Source organism: Aphelocoma coerulescens, chromosome 5 (assembly GCF_041296385.1).
Source record: "Aphelocoma coerulescens isolate FSJ_1873_10779 chromosome 5, UR_Acoe_1.0, whole genome shotgun sequence".
Lineage (NCBI taxonomy): Eukaryota > Metazoa > Chordata > Aves > Passeriformes > Corvidae > Aphelocoma > Aphelocoma coerulescens.
The window spans coordinates 12,027,467-12,047,843 of NC_091019.1; the positions used below are offsets into that span (position 1 = coordinate 12,027,467).

The window sequence follows — 20,377 nt, forward strand, 5'->3', positions numbered from 1 at the left end:
CAGTTAAGTGTGAATTAATAAATTTCACTGGACTGAAGCTAAAAGCAACTTCTTATCCTCAACTAATGAAAGTAAAGGAGCTTTTCAGCCAAAGTGCCACAGAGTTTATTTCATCAGTTATGAGAGAAAAAAGGAAAACAATTTTTGGGGTGGTCAGCAAACCATTTCAGACCAGCTTGAGACATGGGAACAGAAAATGCTGTTGCATTAGCAGTGTGATGCAGAAGGTCAGCTCTCCCAAGTGTCGCGCCTCACGGTGCATCCCTTTGTTAAAAATCTGACCCCATTGTACGTTGCAGAAATAATGTCAGATGCGAACAGGATCTTTAGTGTGCATGCACAGATCCTTATTCCCCCTCAGCACAGCCTGTTTCAACTCTTTCCTTCTCACTTTAAGGCACAATTCAATCCAGAGACAGCTCAACCTGTCCAACCCTGACTTCAACATCCAGCAGGTCCAGAAGCAGGAGCAGCTGACGGGCATCGGCCGCATTAAGCCAGAGCTGTACAAGCAGAGGTCACTGGACACTGACGATGGCCGGAGGAGTAACAGCAAGGCCTGTGGAAAACTCAACTTTATCCTCAAGTATGACTGTGATTTAGAGCAGCTGATAGTGAAGATTCACAAGGCCATCAACCTGCCAGCAAAGGACTTCTCTGGAACTTCAGATCCATACGTGAAGATCTATCTGCTTCCCGACAGGAAAACAAAACACCAGACTAAAGTGCACAGAAAGACCCTAAATCCAGTATTTGATGAAGTTTTTTTATTCACTGTCCCATACAATGATCTCAACACAAGGAAACTCCATTTCTCTGTGTATGACTTTGACAGATTCTCCAGGCACGACTTGATTGGCCAAGTGGTAGTGGATAATTTTTTAGATTTGGCAGATTTTCCCAGGGAATGTAATATTTGGAAGGATATTGAATATGTCACCAATGTAAGTATTACAGTTTTTCTTCTTGAATTTTATTTTTTTCTGACTTCATTTCCCTAATCTGATTATAACTGAAATTGTCTGTTGAATTTGTGAAGGAAAATACTCTATTCTCTCTCTTTCTCAAGCTTTGACCTTAATCCAGGGAAATTGACAGTACATTTTCAGTCCTCGTTTCTTGTTCTTTGGCTATATTAAAGAAAGTTTTATGTAGGAGACAGTGGGTTTAGTCATTGCCCTGCTGATAGGGTAGAAATGCTGGAGAATGTTTTAATCTTACTTAATCTGAAATTTACTTAAGGAAATACTACTTTTCTTATTTTGCCTGTCTTCCTATTTTGCATGATTTTTTATGTAACTTACAGCACACTAATCAGCCAGAACTGCAGATTCAACATTTCTTATGTAGCGATCTTCAGTTCTTCAAAAGACTATTCTCATAAAGTCAGAAAACCCCACAGCTATAATCCAGCCAAACAGAGTTCAGACAATGCTGTTCCATGAAAGCAGTGAAACACTGAATTGGTTTAACTCTTTGTTTGGCATCACTCTGTTCCTGGGGAAACAGGAAATGTATTTTTAAAAGTGTATTTCTGTTATCCCAAAGTCTCTGTTATCAAATTCTGTGCAAGAGTCCAAACAGTGATTAGGTATAAAATCATGGAAATTACTTCCACAAAAGAGCAGGAGCCAACCTTCTTGTAATGCCATTAGAGATGAATCCCAAACATCCTCTGGAGGACAGACCCTCAGTGAGAATGATACATTACAGAAATCCACAGAGGTGAAGGCACCGGTGCCAAGTGTCAGTAAATATTTCATTTGCTAATGTCAAACCATACTCCGGTGGAGTGCACATTTTAGAGTCAAATAAACCAGACATCATTAGCAGTAAGATCAAAGGGTAAGTTTGTTAGACCTCGGTTCAGGAAAGCACTGAAACTGAGAGTAAGAAGCCAATGAAAAGTAAAGGATGTTGAGACAAATAACTTGCCTGAATTCAGACCCTCACCTTACACCTCTGTGGTCTGGTAGCATGTCCATAATTACAGACCAAACTGATTAAATCCTTTTTTTGTTTCTTTGAAAATTCTTTATGAAAATTTATATTTTCCTGGTTTTAAGGTGAATTCTCTGCACAATCCTGTTCCACACAAGGATGGAAGTGCAGCAGCAGCACAAGCAGTTCCTCACTCAGGGTACAGGCAGGGCACGGACACTTGGTGTCGGGGAGGATAAACCTGGCTTTTGTAAGAGAAGTTACTGCTTTTCAGCTGCAAGGGAAAAATCAGGCTGTGACAGAGCAGCTGACAGTCATTCCAAGTGAAAGGCTGCCTTCATACAGCATTAAGTGTCCCAAGATCAGCTTCATTTTTTACAGTTAACTGAAAGTGGAATGTGCACACACACTGGGGCTACTTTGGTAGGAACGAGTCCTTTTTTCCTATTTTAACTTAGGCAGAAGATTGGCTCTGGTATTTTCTTTTGAACCACTTCTTCCAAATTTCAAAAGTGATGCAGCATATCATTTGTATTCAGATTTTCTGTAATATCTGAAATTAAATTCAGGACTGAAACATGAGTCATTTATTAATTCCTCCTGATACCAGTTCTCCTGTGAAGTGTAACCCTGTTTATCCAAACAGAACACACGACCTGCCATCTAGACTTGTCAATGGCTTTCCAGCTAGCAGAGGTCTTTTCAAAGCAAGTGACTCATGGTACATAGGAGACACATCCAATTTTGGGTAATGTGAGTTCTGAGATAAGAGTATCAGGTAAATGGAAGCGTGGAGTACTCAGCTTACCCATTAACATTTCCAAAATTTCAAAGGTTAGAATTCATTCCATGAGGTTCTGAGAAATACTCCATGCATCATTTAAGAAACAAAGTTTCTGCCCATTTTCTTGTCTGTGTAGCTGAGATATCTCTCAGTTTGACAGCAGAAGCTGGATCCTGAACCAGGGCAACCCACTGACACTGCTGCAGTGAATACTCCTGTGGCTGCACTCCAGCCCAGCAGGCAGCATTAGTGAAACTCAGAAATAATTTTTGGCAAAGTGTCAAGCCCCATTGGGCAGTTTATGATTGGAAACCAAAACTGTATCAGCTGTAACAGGTTTTCAGTAACTTATCTTTGAACGTTGTCTCGTTTCAAATAATAATTACAGAATAGAAAAACGCTGGGCAAAGTTACTGAAGGGAATTCATTTTATGTAGGTCAACAAAAAGTGCACACAGGAGGGATAAACCTCAGAAATGAATGAGAAAAAGGGAAGCTCCACACAAACTACACATGACAAGTTTGCCATACTTCTGAAGAGTGCAATTCATTTTAATTCCTTGTGCATCTTATTACACTGCCTAACCAGTGAGCCCAAAGGCCTTTATTTTACATTCTTCATTTTATTATGTTCTAATCCAATTTGACACAGCAATATAAAAGAATGTATCAAATCCTTCTCTGCCCAGCAAAATGTCCTACTTAAGTGAGCACTGCAGATTATGCCTGAAATGTCAGCTTTACTGCAAACAATGCCATTAAACTGACCTATTATGCCATGTGCTTTCTTCTGTTTTCTAGTAACACTGGAAGATTTTTTTATCCTAAACCAGCAGTTTTTATTCTTTAGACTATGACATCTGTTACCATCCCAGAGTTTGAAATTATTTCTTAACACAGATGCATATCAGCATAAAAATTTTTTACATGCTTAAAAGCAGTCTGGTGCCAAACACAAATCTCCAATATCAAAATGACTGTTCTTCTAATCCCAGGTCCTCTGAGCATAACATCTCCCTCCTGTAACTGACACTTTTTCCAAGCAGAAAAAAGACAGCAGTGGGCTGTATAATGGTAGAGATAATTAAGTAGATCAACTTTAGCATGAGCATGAAATGAACTAGATAAGCTTTTTTTTATATATATATGTACTAGTCAGATTACACTGGTTTCTGGCTTATCAAGAAAAAAAAAGCTGCTTTTTATTTTTAGCCTGGATTTCTCTTGTTGGCATGTTTTGTTTAGTAGCATCTAAAACATAATCAGGGTTTGGGGTGAGGGTTTTTGGTTGTATTTGTTCACAGACTGATGGCATGTTTGAAGAGGAAAAAAAAAGTGGTTGATATTTCCTTGGTTGCCATCTTCAAACTCAAATGTGATCAAGCAAAGACACATGGCTTTGTCACAAGATAAAATGAAAAACCATGAAAGAAGAAGGTGTCAGATATGAAACAGGAAGGTGTCAGATGGTGCATTTCAGAGAAAGGAAAACCTTCTCTTTCAGAAGGTGCCAAGTACCCCCTTGTATAACTTGCTGTGCCCCTAGACAGGAAAATCCGTTGTCAAGAATTGCTTGTTAAACATCACTGGGCTGATGCAGGGTACAGAGAGAATTTCTGCCAGCTGGAAATCCAGCTCTGGTTCCTCCTGGCTCTTTGTATTCTCAAAGAGCTCAGCCACTGGCACTTGATAACCAGGTAAACTTTCTAGAGAGGACAAGTATTTAAAAGGTGACCTCAACTTAGAGGAGGTGGGTAATTGTAGTAAGAAAGGCATTTAGAAGGCAGTTTGTGGCTTTGGTCTTACAGTATATATAGTTTCTGCCACTGATGCTCTTTTTTTCAGTTATCAAATATAGTTACATTTAATATCTAGGCATGGAACAACAAAAACTGCTCTTTTTTCTGAATGTTTAAGCTCAGATATACACTTTTAAAAAAACCCTATTCCTAGCACTCCATTGGCACCTTTCTCTCATCTCAAAACAACCAATATATCAGGGTACAAAATGGGGTTGGAAATATAGAGGGGAATTATTTCTGAATCTGAGAGAGAAGAGAGTACAGAAACAAGACCCTGGGTAATACACATAGAATGTACATAGAATTTGAGAAGTAACATGGCACAGACTTTAAAGAATGTGTTTACTAAAACCCAAAAGAGAGTTATGGATAGTTCAAAGCTATAAAGAGACATGAGCTGTATATCAAGTTGTTCTCTTTGACATCCAGAAAGAGCCAGCATGTGCCAGAAATTTCAAAGCCAAGAAATTGATTTCTTCTGTTTGTAAGAATCTTCAAGCTCTGTTAGGGTCTGGGTCAAAAATGCAACAGACAGTGCTGAATTCCTTTTGCACAGATCCAGAAAATAAAAGCATATTGAAAAATAAATTTATTTAAGATGCATGTTCATATGCATGTTAGTGTTTTGACAAAGTGAGAGTTAAAAAGTGGGGTGGTTATAAGTATTTGAAATTCATCGTTCTAAAAATGCTAATTGTTCACTGCTGTTGTTCTTGAGTTTGCCTGAGCAAGAAAGATTTGAGAATTTGTATTTTTAGGCATTTATGTTGTATAACTGAGATGCAACTGGAATCATAACATCACCAGAAGGAAGTTTCAAGTTCCCTGTTTCAGAGATGTTAATGCCAACCACAGTGTGTGTGGAAGAAAGATGAAAAGAGGCTACATTTTTCAGTCAGTTGTTCATGGAAAGCATAATAAAAGTATAAAATACTGAAATCTGACCCAACTGAAAAAAACTTCCTCAAAGGTTGCATTGCTCAGGTCCGTTCCTGCTAAGAGCTGTGAGCAGTTCAGTGTCTGCCAAATGTGCATGAAGAGGTGCAGGTCATAAGGCTTAGGGCTTAAGCCCTCAAAAATCGAGGAAAATAAGCATCCTTCTTTGAAAGAAATCGGTCAGTACTGCCCCTAGCTCACCTACAGCAGAGCAGGCTTGGACAACAAGGATGTAACTGCTCGAGACATGGCACTACTGATGGCACAAGTGAGAGCAGGTCCAGGATCTGCAGATTCCTGGCAGCAGCCTTAATCCACTCCGTTTGCTCTGCTTATCTCCTTCGACAGTGTGCAGACTCTGGAGCTGGCAGGAAGTCAGCTAAGTCCACCTACTCCAGTTCTAAAAACTGTTTAGCTTGTCAAGATATTTTAGCTAGTATTTCTGAAATCCCTGTTCTGGCAACTTGCAGGGTTTAGAGAAGTGATGGCATTGAGCAAGAGATCTGAAAAGCCTTTAAAATATTTACAATGGTTAACAAAATTTTTGAGTTAACAGTTTGAGGAGGAACAGAAACAAACCAAGTCTCTGGCTCTGTGTACAAATTCAAATCCAAGCCATCAATGTTGAGTGCCATATCTACTTCTTTTGTGTCAGTAAAAGGGAAACAAAAGTTGTTTGTTTTTTTTTTTTTTAATACAGAAAACCTATCCTGTAACTGGTGTTCTCTTTTTTTAAGGCAAGTAGGCTTTGGCACCAGGGAAGCAACCAGTTATGGATGTGGAGATGTACCTATTTAATGGATCTGCAAATGCAAGTCTCTTTAGAAGAGACAGATTTGCAAACCCAGAAGTCTTGCCTGTTTTAAAACATGGCAAAAGCTTACGAGCAAAAGTAACTATTTCATGGCTATTTTAAGGCAGTAAGATTCACCTCGTTTAATGAATTTGTTTAAAAATAAAAAAAAAAAGAAAATCACAATCAAACCCAGAAGTACTCAAAAAAACCCAAAACCAGAAAGCAGAATTGCCTTTGAGAGGCAGATCAGTGGATATTCATCTTCTCCTGAGTCACAAGGTCACCCTTTGTTGCATGATTTTTTCTGTCTATTCTTAATCAGCTGCACAGAAAAAAATGAAAGTGCATGTGTAATGAATCATTTCATAGCCAAAAGATGCTGGAAAGTCATAGATCTTTAATCCTTCAGATTCCTAAGGGTCACCACAGTAAGGATGAAATAGAAATTAATTAGGCTTCAGCATCAGCACAACAGGTACAGTACTCAGTCTACAGTGGAGAACAGCTGCTGTGTTTTTCTTTTTAAACATCTTTTTAACCACCTATTTAAATGCATTAATTTTCAACACTGGGCTTTTGCTTTTGTCTTCCGGGGTTTTTTTCTTTCTTAATTTAATGATTGTAATAATTGCTTTGTAGGGGAAGATTTGTCAGGCATGCCATACATTTAAATGATACGAGGTCAGCACTCAGCATGGCTAAACAAAGGACAGACACGATTATGTACAATGACACAGGGTAGAGATAAAATATTAACAAGTTTTCAGAAAGTTAAAAGCAGCATATGCCTAGTTCTGCTTGAGAACTGGATAATGGTGAGAATAATAAACAACAAAACTTGGGAAGGGTCAGAAGTTAAAAAAGAAGTCAAATGCCTTGGAGAGCAGTGGTTTGAGACGCAGCTCTGTGGGTCCCAAGGCCGTGGTACAAGCACTGCATGCTTTGCTGTAAAAGGAACAACGACTGTTCCATGCAAGGGATTACCCAACAGCCTTGTAATTCCACAGGCACAGCCAGAAACAGGATGGATCTTGTAATATCACTGAGGCTTCAGCTACCATTTATTGGGGGTTTGGGAGCAGTTTAAGGAAATAGTAATTCAGAGAGTTGTGTCCGTGTGTGTGTGCACCATGTGAAGTTTACAGAGCCTGGGAGCACGGCCATCAGAATTTCCGAGGGAGCTTTTTCACTATGGATATTTCTCTACAAAAAAACCCCTATACATACAACCAACCAAGAAAACAAAAGAAACTAAAGCAGACAAAAGAATAAAAACAAAACCTATGTAGTAGAAATGGCATCATTCCAGTTAAAAAAATTTAATAGAAAAGAAGATATTTCAAAGTTAGCATTTTGAGAAAACTGAAATTTCAAAATAAGATGCTTTGATTTCTCATTTGGAATGCATTTCTGTGAGTCTATTTTAAAATATTTTGAAAGCAAATTGTTTCAAGCCAAGTGATGGATATCCTGCTTCAATATGGAAATAACAGAAAATTCCCTAGCAAATTAGAATCCTGATTTCTAAACTGATACTTTCCCTGCCCATCAGTGCTGCATCTTGAGTTCTCCATGGTCACTGTATCCTCCATGTTTCCCTGGTACAACAGCCCCAGAACAGCAATAGTGTGTGAAGAACATTTTCCTCCACACATTAGCTGCATGCTGAAAAAGGTTAGACACAACCCTAAATTCCTGCTTCCTGGTTAGTGGAAGTGTCTGTAAGTGTCCCTGTTCCACACGTCCCCCTTCTCCTTCCTTCTCACCCTCCTCTGCCAATCCTTTTTTTCCCAGAAATCTCTCTCAAACAAGGCTCTGGGAGAGAAAAAGCTCACAGTGACACTGACTGCATATAAACCAAAGTCAAAATGTGATCCCGGTCAGCCAAGCCTGTCCTTCAATTACACCATCCAAAATTGTCAGTAGGAGCTGCAAATACAAAAAGAAATCTGGCTCCAGTATTTTACAATTCATAGGCAGCAATTCTTGAAGACGAGCAAAGAGCATTCGCTAAGACTAAAATAGCTGTATTAAAGGGATCTTGGTTGTAACCATTCTGCACATAATTCAGGATTAGACTGTGCCATAGCCTTTTTTCTACAGGGTTATATAACTTTCAATTTAAACATGTATTTAGCCAGGCAGGGGGAAAAAAAAAAAATGGCTTCAAACATGCATTTAATTATTGAACAGTTTTGGGAATGCTTACTCTGTCTTTTTTTTTCTAGCAGAGGTCACAGAAAGCATTTCAATAGCTTATGGATTTATCAAAATTTCTGCAAAATCCTACTCTTTAAATTAAGTTTCAATATTTGGAGCCAAACTTGAAAGTATTCTTCCCGCTGAACATACTGTGCTTATGTGAAAAGCCTCAAGCCATTTTTAGCCTTTAATCCCCACTAGATATCACAGCCATCAGGCATCTTTCTCCACCAAACAGGGTATTTCAGAGTTTTACATTTTCCCTCTCTGTGCAGTCTGTTTACCTAGTTCTCATGTTCTTTTCCCAGGGCCTTTTATTTAACAGTAAGTGGACTTTTTTATTACGATTTCCTTAGGGATTCACTGTAACTGTGCCCTGAACTCGCAGCAGGATATCCTGGTTATTGGGGCAGGGGATAGCAGAGCTGTTCGGGAAGCACCTCCCACACACCATTATCTGACAGGCTGGCATCCTAACACAAGCTAAAATGTGGATGTGCCGGGGTACAGTCCTGAATTCATCTTTTCTAGTACCCCTGTGACCCAGGTAAACAGGTAGGAAAGAAAGTGCCACCACACACAGGCTCTTTTCTCACCAAAATGTTTGTCTGGTCCCCTTCAGAGTCTTGTTAGAGGATGTCACCTGTCTCACACTTTAACCCTTCAGGATTCCAGGATCTCTAATAGAGGACGAGATATCATCTGGACAGCAGGGAGGAAATGCTGGATCATAACTGGTGCTAGGAGGCATGGGGTTTGTGCTTACAGGCTAAGTTATAGAGCTTGCCAAAATTAAGGCTATACCATTTGCTAAATAATCACACAAGGGCTGTCTTCAGACCTCCCCACTGCCTTTGTGGGGGGAAAGCATTAGAAGCTGCAGCTGAACTGGGAGCTGACTTGTGGAGAAGGACATATTTTTCCCACAGTATGTATCTGTATTTGTATCTGTAGCTTTTCTAGATTTTCTTCTCATCCAGGAAACTTCGAACTGACGTAAATGACAGTGGAAACTTCAAAGGACACACAAACCATTTTTTCTAAGATTTATTGCAAGATTAGCTTGGTTGGTCGGAGCATGGTGCTGATAGTGCCAAGGTTGTGGGTTCTGTCCCTATAAGGGCTATTCACGTAAGAGTTGAGCTGGATGATGCTTGTGGGTTCCTTCCAGCTCAGAATATTCTGTCATGCTGTGAAGTATAATTCCAGATATTGTGGAGGCCCTGTTTGTCCCTGGATGGTCTTGGAAGTTGAGGTATGTGACAGCTTTTCTGTGTTCAATCCCAGCCCCTCAGAGCACGAGGGCCACTGCTGAGGCTCTGTAGAGAACCTTGCTCGTGTCATTGCAGAAAGATCCATAGCTCTGCTCCTCCATTCTTTCACTTTGTGAAAAATAGGCAGCCAGACCATCCAGGGGAAGAGGGGCAGAAAGGCATCACTCTTTCATGCTAAGTGAGCTGTTTCTCTGAGAGCAGAACTAAAGAAACAATGGCAAAACTGAGGACCTGACTGAAACCTTTTTCAACAAGATTTATCAGCCCCAAGTTTATGATGTCTTTGCAGCAGAGAACTTCATTTTAACATTTTCCGTCATGTATGCTCATTTCTCTAAGCATTCTGAATACATGTGTATCAGGAACAACATATAAAGTATAGTGTTTCCTGAAAAAATTCCAACAGGCCACAGCAACATCACCTTGTGCTTGCCTGGGGAAGATTAAATGACAGACACAGAAATCTCCGAATTCTGCACTGATTGTCAGAAACACTGAAAGGCAATGCACACTCAGTGCACACTCCAGTTCTAAAAACAGGGGTGTTATAACTCCTGTAGCTAGTCCTGCTGAAGTTACTGGAAGTATTCACAGGGGTAAATGAGGCAGAGAGGCTTTTGCAGTGTCTGAGCCTTCCCATGGCTCCCTAACAGAGATTTAGAGTGAGCATTTCACACCATGTACTCTGGTGAAGTGACATGCTCGAATGATGAGAATGCATTAGCAATGTCTGTGCTATCATGACATTTGAGATTTGTGTAGCTACATTCTCCTGGCCCTTCATTGCTTGATTAAACACCTTGCTCTATTTACTCAAGAGAACAGGACTCACAAGCTACCTCTTACCTTGGTGAGTGCTTAATCATTCGCTACTCCATCAGGCAAACTTCAAATGAAAGCTACGTACACCATCTGGAAGAAGATTCCTGACTAGTGATGGGATCTTGCTTGTGATGGGAAGGGAAGCAGAAAACAACAGACAGCTGGAGGTTTTCATAGTCGATTATATGAACTATTGGGATAAAATTCCCCACTCAGATATTTGGGGCAAATCTGGCATCTAAAAACCAGCAGTTTATCACAACATCAGGAAACATAACCTTGCTTGCCAGGCAACCAGTTACTGACATTCTCAGAACATGTGACTGAAGTCATTGCCCCTCCTGCCTAACATCTCTTCTGTTTCCTGCAGTCAAATTATTCTGGAAGGACCCGTGAATAGGAGAAACACTTTGAAGGTTAACTCCAAAGAACAAAAGAACAATTCTCCATACTGTATTTTGTACATCTGTTTTCAAAATTCATTGAACTCTGTATGTGTTTTCTCTTTAAAAGTATGCTGGGGTTTTATAAGTATTTTTAAAAGCCAGCTGTGATTTAATCAACCATCTGATCTGCATTATGATAACTCTTCTGAACAACCCCAACAATAAAATAAATATGTGTGCAGTAAAGTGAAACAAAAGTGTTACAAAAATGATAGAAAAAAACTAGCAGACTTTGGTTTCAAGCACCCTAGGGAGTTATTTATGATCATCAGGAAGAAATGAATCACTTTAAAATAATGTAAACCTTTCAATATCTGCACACCGGGCACAGAATCTTACAGTAAATGCTAATTTAACAATAAAATTCACTCTATTGGGACCACAACATTTTATGCAGGTAGAAATGAGTAGTGCTCAGGATTAGATCCTGACTCTACTGTAAAGTCAGAGAAGGATTTCCCACTGAAGCTCAGATTTCATGCATATCCTCTTGCTACAGTTTAGAAATAGTATCTTGTAAACACTACAAAAAGCCAAATGAAATAATGTAAACAGGTAACCTGAGATGTACATCAGAAAAGGCACTAGAACAGAAGAACAAGCAAATTACCATCCTTTATTCCTCTCTGCAAAAGAAATACCTGACAATGACCTACTCAACAAAGATTTGAAGGTACTCCTCCCCCAAATTTCGTGATTAAAATATGAGCAAGCTATCAAATTTTGTTTTGGAGAAGGCAGATAGAGATCTCTCCCTCAGACATTACCTGAGTTCTACATCTGCATCTTCAGTTTCTGACTGGCTGCAGCCATCCTAAGGGAATGAAAACAGCTTATTTTCCCTCAAGTTTTTTTCAGTGAGCACCCCTGACCCATTCATTCCTTTTGGTACCTCAGCATCCTTTCTCATTTTCCAACTCTTTTCCAAATCCTTCCCTTTACTTAATGTACAGAGCACCAGCATTCTTGGGAAAGCCATAAAAACCACTTTATTTGACACCAAGCTTTCATCATAAAAGAATATATAAAAACCTTCTTATCCTATCTGTAACAGTAATACTTTTTTCATTCCAATACAGATATTTTTAAAAACAAGCCTATCTATGTCAGTAGACACTCACTGTCTTCATCCCCATCATCATGTTCTTCTCAAAAGTCACTTATTTTAGGAAACCTTTCAGTGCTAAATCAGAACACCCATCCTTGTCTGACAGTTTTGAGTCAGGATGGTCAGAGATAACTACACTAAATTCCTTCGAAATCATACTTCAAAAAAACTGAAGTTGGGCCCTTTTAAGGTATCAGATCAAGTACCCAAAATCAGATTAACAGAGTTCTAAAGTGTACTCACCACTTAGGACAAGCCAATTCACAACTCTTGATTCATCTAAAAACCATCAAATTATTTAAATTACAAAACTAATCAAACTAATTCAACTAAATGGCATCTAGATTGAGAAGGCATCTAAATTGAGAAGGCATCTAAGTGACCGTGAGATTCTAAGTCACAGGCTGCCTAAAAGTGCTACTTTTTTTCCTATCCATAGGTGAGTATATACTGAATAATACTATTTATTCTCAATTTAGACATAACCAAGTCTAAGTCTGGGCAGCTCACCACACTCAGCTCATGATTCCATGAGGAAGAACAGAAGAACAAGCTGCAGAAAACAATTTTCCTCTCTAGGTGTGTTTCACATGTACCACGTGTAAGGTAAAACAAGTTAGAAGAAAAGTCTCTGAAGAGGAGGGAGTTCTGTTGACTCATTTTTATGGAATTAAAGCACTAAAGCACTTCTATATTTAGTGCTCTCTTTATCTCACATCTTACACTACCCTCTGTGCAATCTTTAAGAGAAAAAACATGCTCACTGAAGTGGCCCTAAAATTGCCTCCAGTGCACATCTAAATAGAATAGGGAGGCACGAACACATCTGACAGAGAACAAGTGTTACAGAAACAGAACTGTTATCACACTCTGCACAATCACATCTTCCCCTGCTCATGCTGTAGACACCTGGATGGATGATACACTTGATTTCAGAGTCTGCATTTTCTAAAATGGATTCCTGTCTTCTCTCTTTGCCTTCCTTCAGCTTCCTCAGTCTTTTGTTTAGCTTTAAAGCTTTTTTTTTTCTGTGTACTGCTAAGTAGACGTAGTGCTGGGTTGGTAAACTGCCTAGCAGCTTCAAGATTAAAATATTCTATTTATTTGTAAGGTAGGTGGATGGTACACAGCAACAGCATAAATTCTCCATGACCAGAATCCACATAGCTCAAGTGTCCTAATGACAGTAGTCCAGAGCTCTCTGAAGAAAAGCAGGTAGCTGGATTTGCATGAACTTCTGGGCAGCACCAGCAGTGAAGATACCAAGAAACAGTGAAATGTTCCTGGTATTGCCTTAGAGAAGTGGATCACCACAGATTCCATGGCATTGATCTGGGAGGTGAGGCAGGGAGGTTTACCCTGACAGGGTTAGATAGCAACAGCATCTCAGCATGTCATGCAGTCAGCAGATTTTACAGTCTGTTCTGAAATCATCAGTAGCACCTCCAGTAGGAAGCAGAAGAGCCTCATCTCCCATGTTTGCCCCACACACCCCAAAAAAACCATCACCAAAACCCCAACATCTCTCCTAATTCAAATGTGCCATTTTCTTTTTAGCATGGTTTGAGAACCAAAGGTTGAAAATTGTCCTCTTGTCCACACTTCTGGAATGATGCTGTCTAGTTAGCATTAACTTTATTGTCATCCTCATTCTTCCTCCCTCTACTGCTTTAATTCCTTTTGTACTTGGAAATCAGAGAGATTCGAAATTATAACATAATTTTTCAGTATTGAAGATGTAGGGGTTTCATCCATATTGACTTGTTTAGTAACTGTGTTTTGTAGGATTAAAGTTCATGATTCTGTTTTTCCATTTAACTTGCAATTAAAATGGAATGGCTGTGCAAGGACACTCGAAGCAGTACAGCTGCACTCCTTTGCACCCCATCCATTAACAGAACAGTGCCAGCAGTGAAGCAGTCTCTTTATCTTGGCTGCTTCACTTGAAATTTGCAGATATTTTCTATATTACCCATATAAAGAAGTAAATAAAACTTCCATGGAAATCATTTTCTCTATTGTTAAAAGTGAGCAGTTTTATAGAGGAGTGTTGCAGGTAAAATGCACATTGTGAAATTTAGTTGTGCATTTGTTCTAATGGAAGGTGACATGGAATGCTCTCAGACATGGTTTTGAGCCATAATGATCCCTTTCCACCGTTTCTCTGGTGGAGGAGACTTTCTGTAGATGGTGCAGTGGAGTCTGGCCCTGTTAGTGTTATCCAGGTATTACTGTTATATAGGTTACTGTTACACAGGTGACAGATCAGAAAAAGCCAACTTTTTGTATTTAGTGACACCACTTACTGGCAACCAAGTCAAAGGTAACAGGATTTCAGCATCAGGGAGCTCTAGAAATGAAGCTGCTTTTTGGCAGCAAACACATGAAGTGTTCTTACTGTTGCCTGACCTGAGGGCGTGCATGACACGACGTGACAGAATTGTCTCCTGAGAAACAAAAGACATGGAGAAATTTCAGCAGAAAGACACTTGATCATTGGCTTTAGAATCACAAGGATACCTAAGAAAAGTACCTATTGAAAAGGAAAAAGTGACTTTCAATAGCAATGAAGAAAATCACTTTGTCACTCATAGAAAAATAAGTAGGAGAAATAGATTCATAAGCCCATGCTTCTTTCCTCACCTGCTAAATTGACACCGAACTTAAAAGGAGCTGCTCACAGAAAATACTGCTTTTGAAAAGTCCAACTTAGGTAATAATTCTTGTATTACTTTACAGTGGGATGAGAAGCCAAAAAGGATCAGAGAGAGAGAGAGAAAAGGCACACCAGGGATTTCATTGAACATGGATTTGATATCCTGGTATCACAGAATCACAGAATTGTTTAGGTTGGATCTGACCCTTCAGATCACGTAGTCCAGCCATTAACCCAGCACTGCCAAGGCCACCACTAAACCCTTAGTGCCATGTCTACATGTCTTCTAAATCCTTCCAGGGCTGGGTGACTCCACCACTTCCCTGGATAGCCTGTTCCAATCAGTAGAATTTTTAAATGATCAGACAAGGTTTGGATTAATGGCACTGCTGTGTTTGTTAACATTTATTTTAGTGGTCTGTGAAAGGAGCACATTATATCCAAGGGGTCAGAATCTAGGGGCAAAGTGCTGCTTTGCTGCCTGTTTCCAGGGAACAAGGCACATGGGCTTCTCTGGTTTCTGCATTCTTTACACTGGCCACCATAGCTTCCCCACTGAAATCACACCTGGAGTGGAATTCCACAACAGATGGCAAAATCTATCAAGAGACATGTGATTAAATAAAAAAATTAAACATATCTCAGAGAAAATTTCTAGAATAGCAGGCAAGATATGCTACTGCAGCATAGAGTTTGACATTAACTTTCTATTTTTCAAGCATGATATTACTTGGACTATTCTCTTTTTTATATCAATTTCTTCGAAATTGTAGAGCAAACTTATACTAGCAGTGGTTTCAGATTTGTGAAAATGGCCTTTCCTTATTACCCATTTTGTGCTAAGCCTGAGTAGCAAAGTCAGTACAGAGCACCTAATGTGAGTGTAATGAATACCTCCACAGTACATTATAGATGCTTCTGCAGACTGAAAAGAACATTTTTTTGTCCTGTTACTATCACTTTCTCCATCTTTTTTCAGCACTACCCAGGTACGTAGTTTGTCTCCTTCTCAGAGTGATGTGCTCAGAATACACGATAGAACAGACAGCTGCTTTGCACAACACAAAATGCCTGCACTGAGAATGACATTCAGTGCCAAGGGAAGGTGAGGAACTTTTAGTAGGGCCCAAAAACCTCTGATAACATTTCAAGCCAGTCTGATTAGCTTTTTTTTGTACGGAATGGCCACTGTGCCACTGTGCAAGACTTTATCCTTAATTAAGACTAGGTCAGGACATCAGGGCTGGCTGCTTCCTGTGGGCTGGGATGTCAGGAGCAGTGGGGGACCCTGGAGCTGCTGGCCAGGACTTGGCCAGCCAGGTCACATCCTACCACTCCAGCCAGGGACCTGGGCAGGTGGGGACCTGGGGGGCAGCCCTGGTCATCAGCCAACTCCCTAGGGAATGGGGAGCTGGGCCAGGGGCAGGTGGGCAGGGGCCCTGGCAGGCAGGCAGGGCCATGAAGGGCTCTTGGTGCCCTCAGGGCTCTGACAGACTGATTGCTTTCAGTCCCTGTACACGGACAGATAATTGAGTGGGGTTAGAAGATGGAGGATCTTTTGATGTTTTAGTGGAGCTGTAAGTTCACGTGCAGCCATCGTAAATCAAGGTAGAGTGAAAGGCCAATCCATTCATTTGCATACAGATCTAGTTTAAATTGACATTTTCATTTTAACACACTAGGGGAATAAAATTAACAGGCAAGACGTTTTGGATTAAAATATTTTGATTAGTTAACTTCCTTTTAAAGCCAGCTTCCTCCCCTGCAATTTTTCTTGGCTGTATTTGAAATTTTCATTGTTAGTGGTATATGGAGATAATTGAACATATCTTTCAACTTATGTCAGAATGGAAGCAAGAGGTAACTGGCAAATAATTTGTGGTAGAAATAATTTTATGCATTAGAATGGATTTGCTGCTTCATTTTCGTGAAGCTCATGTTTGCCTAAAGATAGTGAACACTTAACATATAATTTAACCTCCCCTTCATACAACAAGCCAGCCTTTAGCCTTGAAACCATGGGGGTTTATTTTCTAATCTCTTTCCATCTCTGTGATGTTCACCAAAAGTTTTCTGTTAAGTCTGCAAGGTTGGCCCACCCAGGTTAAATTGCATGGTAAGGTACTGCATACTACAATGCCATTAACCTCTGCTTCACTTTGCTTTTTTCAGCCTCAGTATTTGACAAAAAATGGAAGTCTAATCCAAACCAATAAAAGCCTGTGGAAAAATTATTTGGCTTGAAATGACAGATCCTGATAGACATTCATTAACAACTTTGTTCTTCACTTTTGGCAACCACTGCCCAGTTTTCTGGATTCACTGTTCAATTGGTTTGTGACACTTCCCTCTGTGAGACAGTCCCTTGTCTGCCTGACCTACCTGTCCTTCCATTTCTACCACCTTCACCTGACATCAAAACTCTTATTTTTCCCAGTGGAAGCTCCCTCCTCATTTCCTTTCAAGAAAGCACTTGCCCTCCAAACACATATTCCTATCTAGGGCAATTTGCATTTCATTGCTATTCCCAAGCTTGTCAAGATTTCTGAAGCACTACTGCCTTCCCTGCAGAGGGAAAGGTCTGAGTCAGCTCTGTGCCAGAGTGCTCCTCCTTAAAGCTTTAGCAGTGGGAAATCAAACCCACCCTCACGAGGCTTCCCTTTCAGCAGACTCTGGAAGCGCCATTCCAAAGGTGGCATCTTGTGAGCACTGACAAGGTGGGATACATTGAGGTGGGAGAACAGGACAAGCAAATTTTTCCACAGCACCTTGCTTGTAAACTCATGTCTTGCAGGTTATGACATTTTTATACATTCCATCATGAAGATGCAGTTGTTTCCTCTACTTTTCAAGCCTTCCCTATCCTACAGCCACACACACACACACATGCACCCCCTGCCTCCCAGCACTAACCAGAATTATCCAAGGTAGCCTGTAGTGCCTAGAAAACAAGGGCCAGGGCAGACTTTTTCTGTTATTAAATCTATACTGACCTTTCATTTTCTAGAAAGTCACAAATTATAGAATAATTTAAAAAAGAAAAAGCAGTAACAATTCAAGAAACTAAAATATATTTCAGAGGAATAGTTTAATTTGCAAGGAGAAACTTAAGCTTCAGTTAACTTTTGTCTCTGGGCAACAATGCCATGTAGCGAGCCTTCAGAGCCAGCTCTGTACTCACTCTTTTCTTAATAACTGATGAGGAAGTTAAAAATTACTTCTATTAACTTTCTACTGAAGTTTCACTTTCAGAAGGCCTCATTTCTGTTTTTCCCATGAAATCAATTTCTGACACAGGCACACACACATAAACAGGGCAAGTACTCCAGCTTTTCCTGTCATGTCTCTACTGATTTTCATTAGCTCAATTCAGACTATCTCCCCAGTTCATCAATTTAGTTTGGAACAAATTAAGACATTATTTCTATCTCAATAGCTACAGGATAATTCATTAGATTCACTGTTAGGCCCAGATTCAGCAAACCACTGTAGTTGTGAATTGAAAATCTGCATAAAGGATTCAAAGCCAGTAAAATCTATAGGATTTAAGCATGTGTTTAAGAACAAGTGTGGGATAAAGTTTATCTGTACTGAATGGAGGCTGTTTTTAAAGGATCTTAATACAGAATAATTTATCAATAAAGTCTTCAATTACTCTAAGAACAAATGTATCCCGTAAACACATCCCGATAACTGAGGATCGTATGCAGCTCACTGATTGGAAAGTTTCAATTAATCACTGCCACCCTATTTATAGGATATAAATGATGACAGTGGAGATGTTGGTTCTTTAGAGAGATAAGTACATTGACTGCCTGCAGGAAAAGGCCTCCGTCCTTGATGCTACTGAGGACATTGTGGCAAGGGAAAGTTAGGAGTATGTTCCTCTCAAGGACACTGACTGGATTTGTTCTGAAGCATTCATGAAGTGAAAGGCTTCTACTTTGGCTCCAACTACCCTCATTTAAGAGGTATCTTGAATGACTGGCACAACACAAAGTTGTGTCTGGAGGATCCTACTTACGTGGCCTGGATTAAAGAAAAGTAGTCATGACACAAGGTTAATGGAATCAGGGGAGGCAAAAAACCTACAAACTCTAAAAATCCATGACAAAAGTTCTTCACACTCTGAAGACAGAGGATGTGCTGTTGGTTTTACTTCTGATGCAGCCTTTATAGAGAAGTTGCCAACATGCTCAGCAAACAGTGAGTGCACAATCCAGAGTGAATTACATAGCAACACTTCAGCTTTTTCATATTTCTTCACTGCACTGAAACCATGCTTCAGAATTGTTTGTCAATGTTCTTTCCCAGTAAGTGAAATCAGACACACCAAAGGCTTCGTTACTTACTTGCTTTCATTTTTAAGAAAAGCATAAAGAAAAGAAATAGAGACAATGAAATAAAAAAAAAATTTAAAAAAAGGAAATCACAGTGAGAAAATGGTTAATTTGAAAATTAACTTAAAGCATTAAATATAGTCTGACATTGATGTATTGAAAGAATAATTATAAAAGATAGGCTATTCCCATTTTCCACTTACTTTACTTAATCACATTTCTGTAGATACAGATTGATTCAGGCATTAATAAATATCTACTTTACTAGAGTTCATTTCTTTGATTTAAGATGTCATGAAAATAGAATTTTCCAGTCATATCTTTTCTATTCATCTCAAAATATGTAATGAGAAGCAACTGGCACTCTTATAGCCACATGTAAATTCAATTAAAATCCAACATTTCAAAAGAGTTTTTATCAGTATATATTTCTCATAGATATACCTCAAAAATAACTCTTATGATGAAATAATAAAAAATGTAGAGCTAACTTCACAAATTCTTCATGTTAGATACTCTAGATTTACTATCATTCCCAAACAGATTAGAGTCTATGGGATTTGCATAATACTCGTGTCCTGGACATATTCCTCCGCAGAATTAATATCTTATCACTCAAATCTTACTCCAGACTTCTCAACACAGATGAGCAATTTAATAAATGTATGTCCCAAAAAGCAGATAGCACTTCTTAAGGCATCTTTAAATCATTTAGGCTTAACACATATACCTAGTGTACTTAACTCATCGTTGTCTTAGCTGAGTGAACCTCGTCTGAAATAAATCCTTGCAAAATTCAAATCCCCACATTAGCAAATATTAGAATGATATGCAGTGAAACTTATCTTGCACTATAGCAGTATAATTCCCTTAATTCCAGAAAGATTTGGAAGTAACCAGGAAGAAATTTTTGTTGTTTAAAATGCAACTAATGCTCCTCCCCAGCCTGGAGGGGAGAAGAGAGAGAGAGACTTTTAATTAAATAGTGGCAGTCTGTCCTTTCTGCCCTACAGAAGCTCAAATGATCCCATCTCATTCCATGACGCCTCTGCTCTGTTTCTGTTTTCCAGTGTCCTTTGCAGGGACATGTCCAACTCTTAAAAGAGGCAGCATGTAAAGCTAACATTGCCTGAGCTGTACAGCTCTGACACAGCAGCAGGAATTTAGCAAATCTCTAAAACCACTTCTGCCTTGGAAACCTCTCTCAAGAGTTACTAACTTAATGGGAAATAAGCAAGGGCACCAGTGCCTGCTAAGTGCTCCAGTTAAT

General features: G+C 39.5%; 1 protein-coding gene across 3 annotated transcripts in view; it reads left to right on the forward strand.

Annotated features, from left to right (window-relative positions):
- SYT9 (synaptotagmin 9) overlaps positions 1-20,377 on the forward strand; it is a 66,442-nt gene that overhangs the window by 31,920 nt on the left and 14,145 nt on the right. For all 3 annotated transcript variants that reach the window (XM_069016559.1, XM_069016558.1, XM_069016560.1), the window contains exon 3: positions 398-944. In XM_069016559.1, the coding sequence (XP_068872660.1) occupies positions 398-944 (547 nt within the window). The remainder of the gene's footprint in view (positions 1-397; positions 945-20,377) is intronic.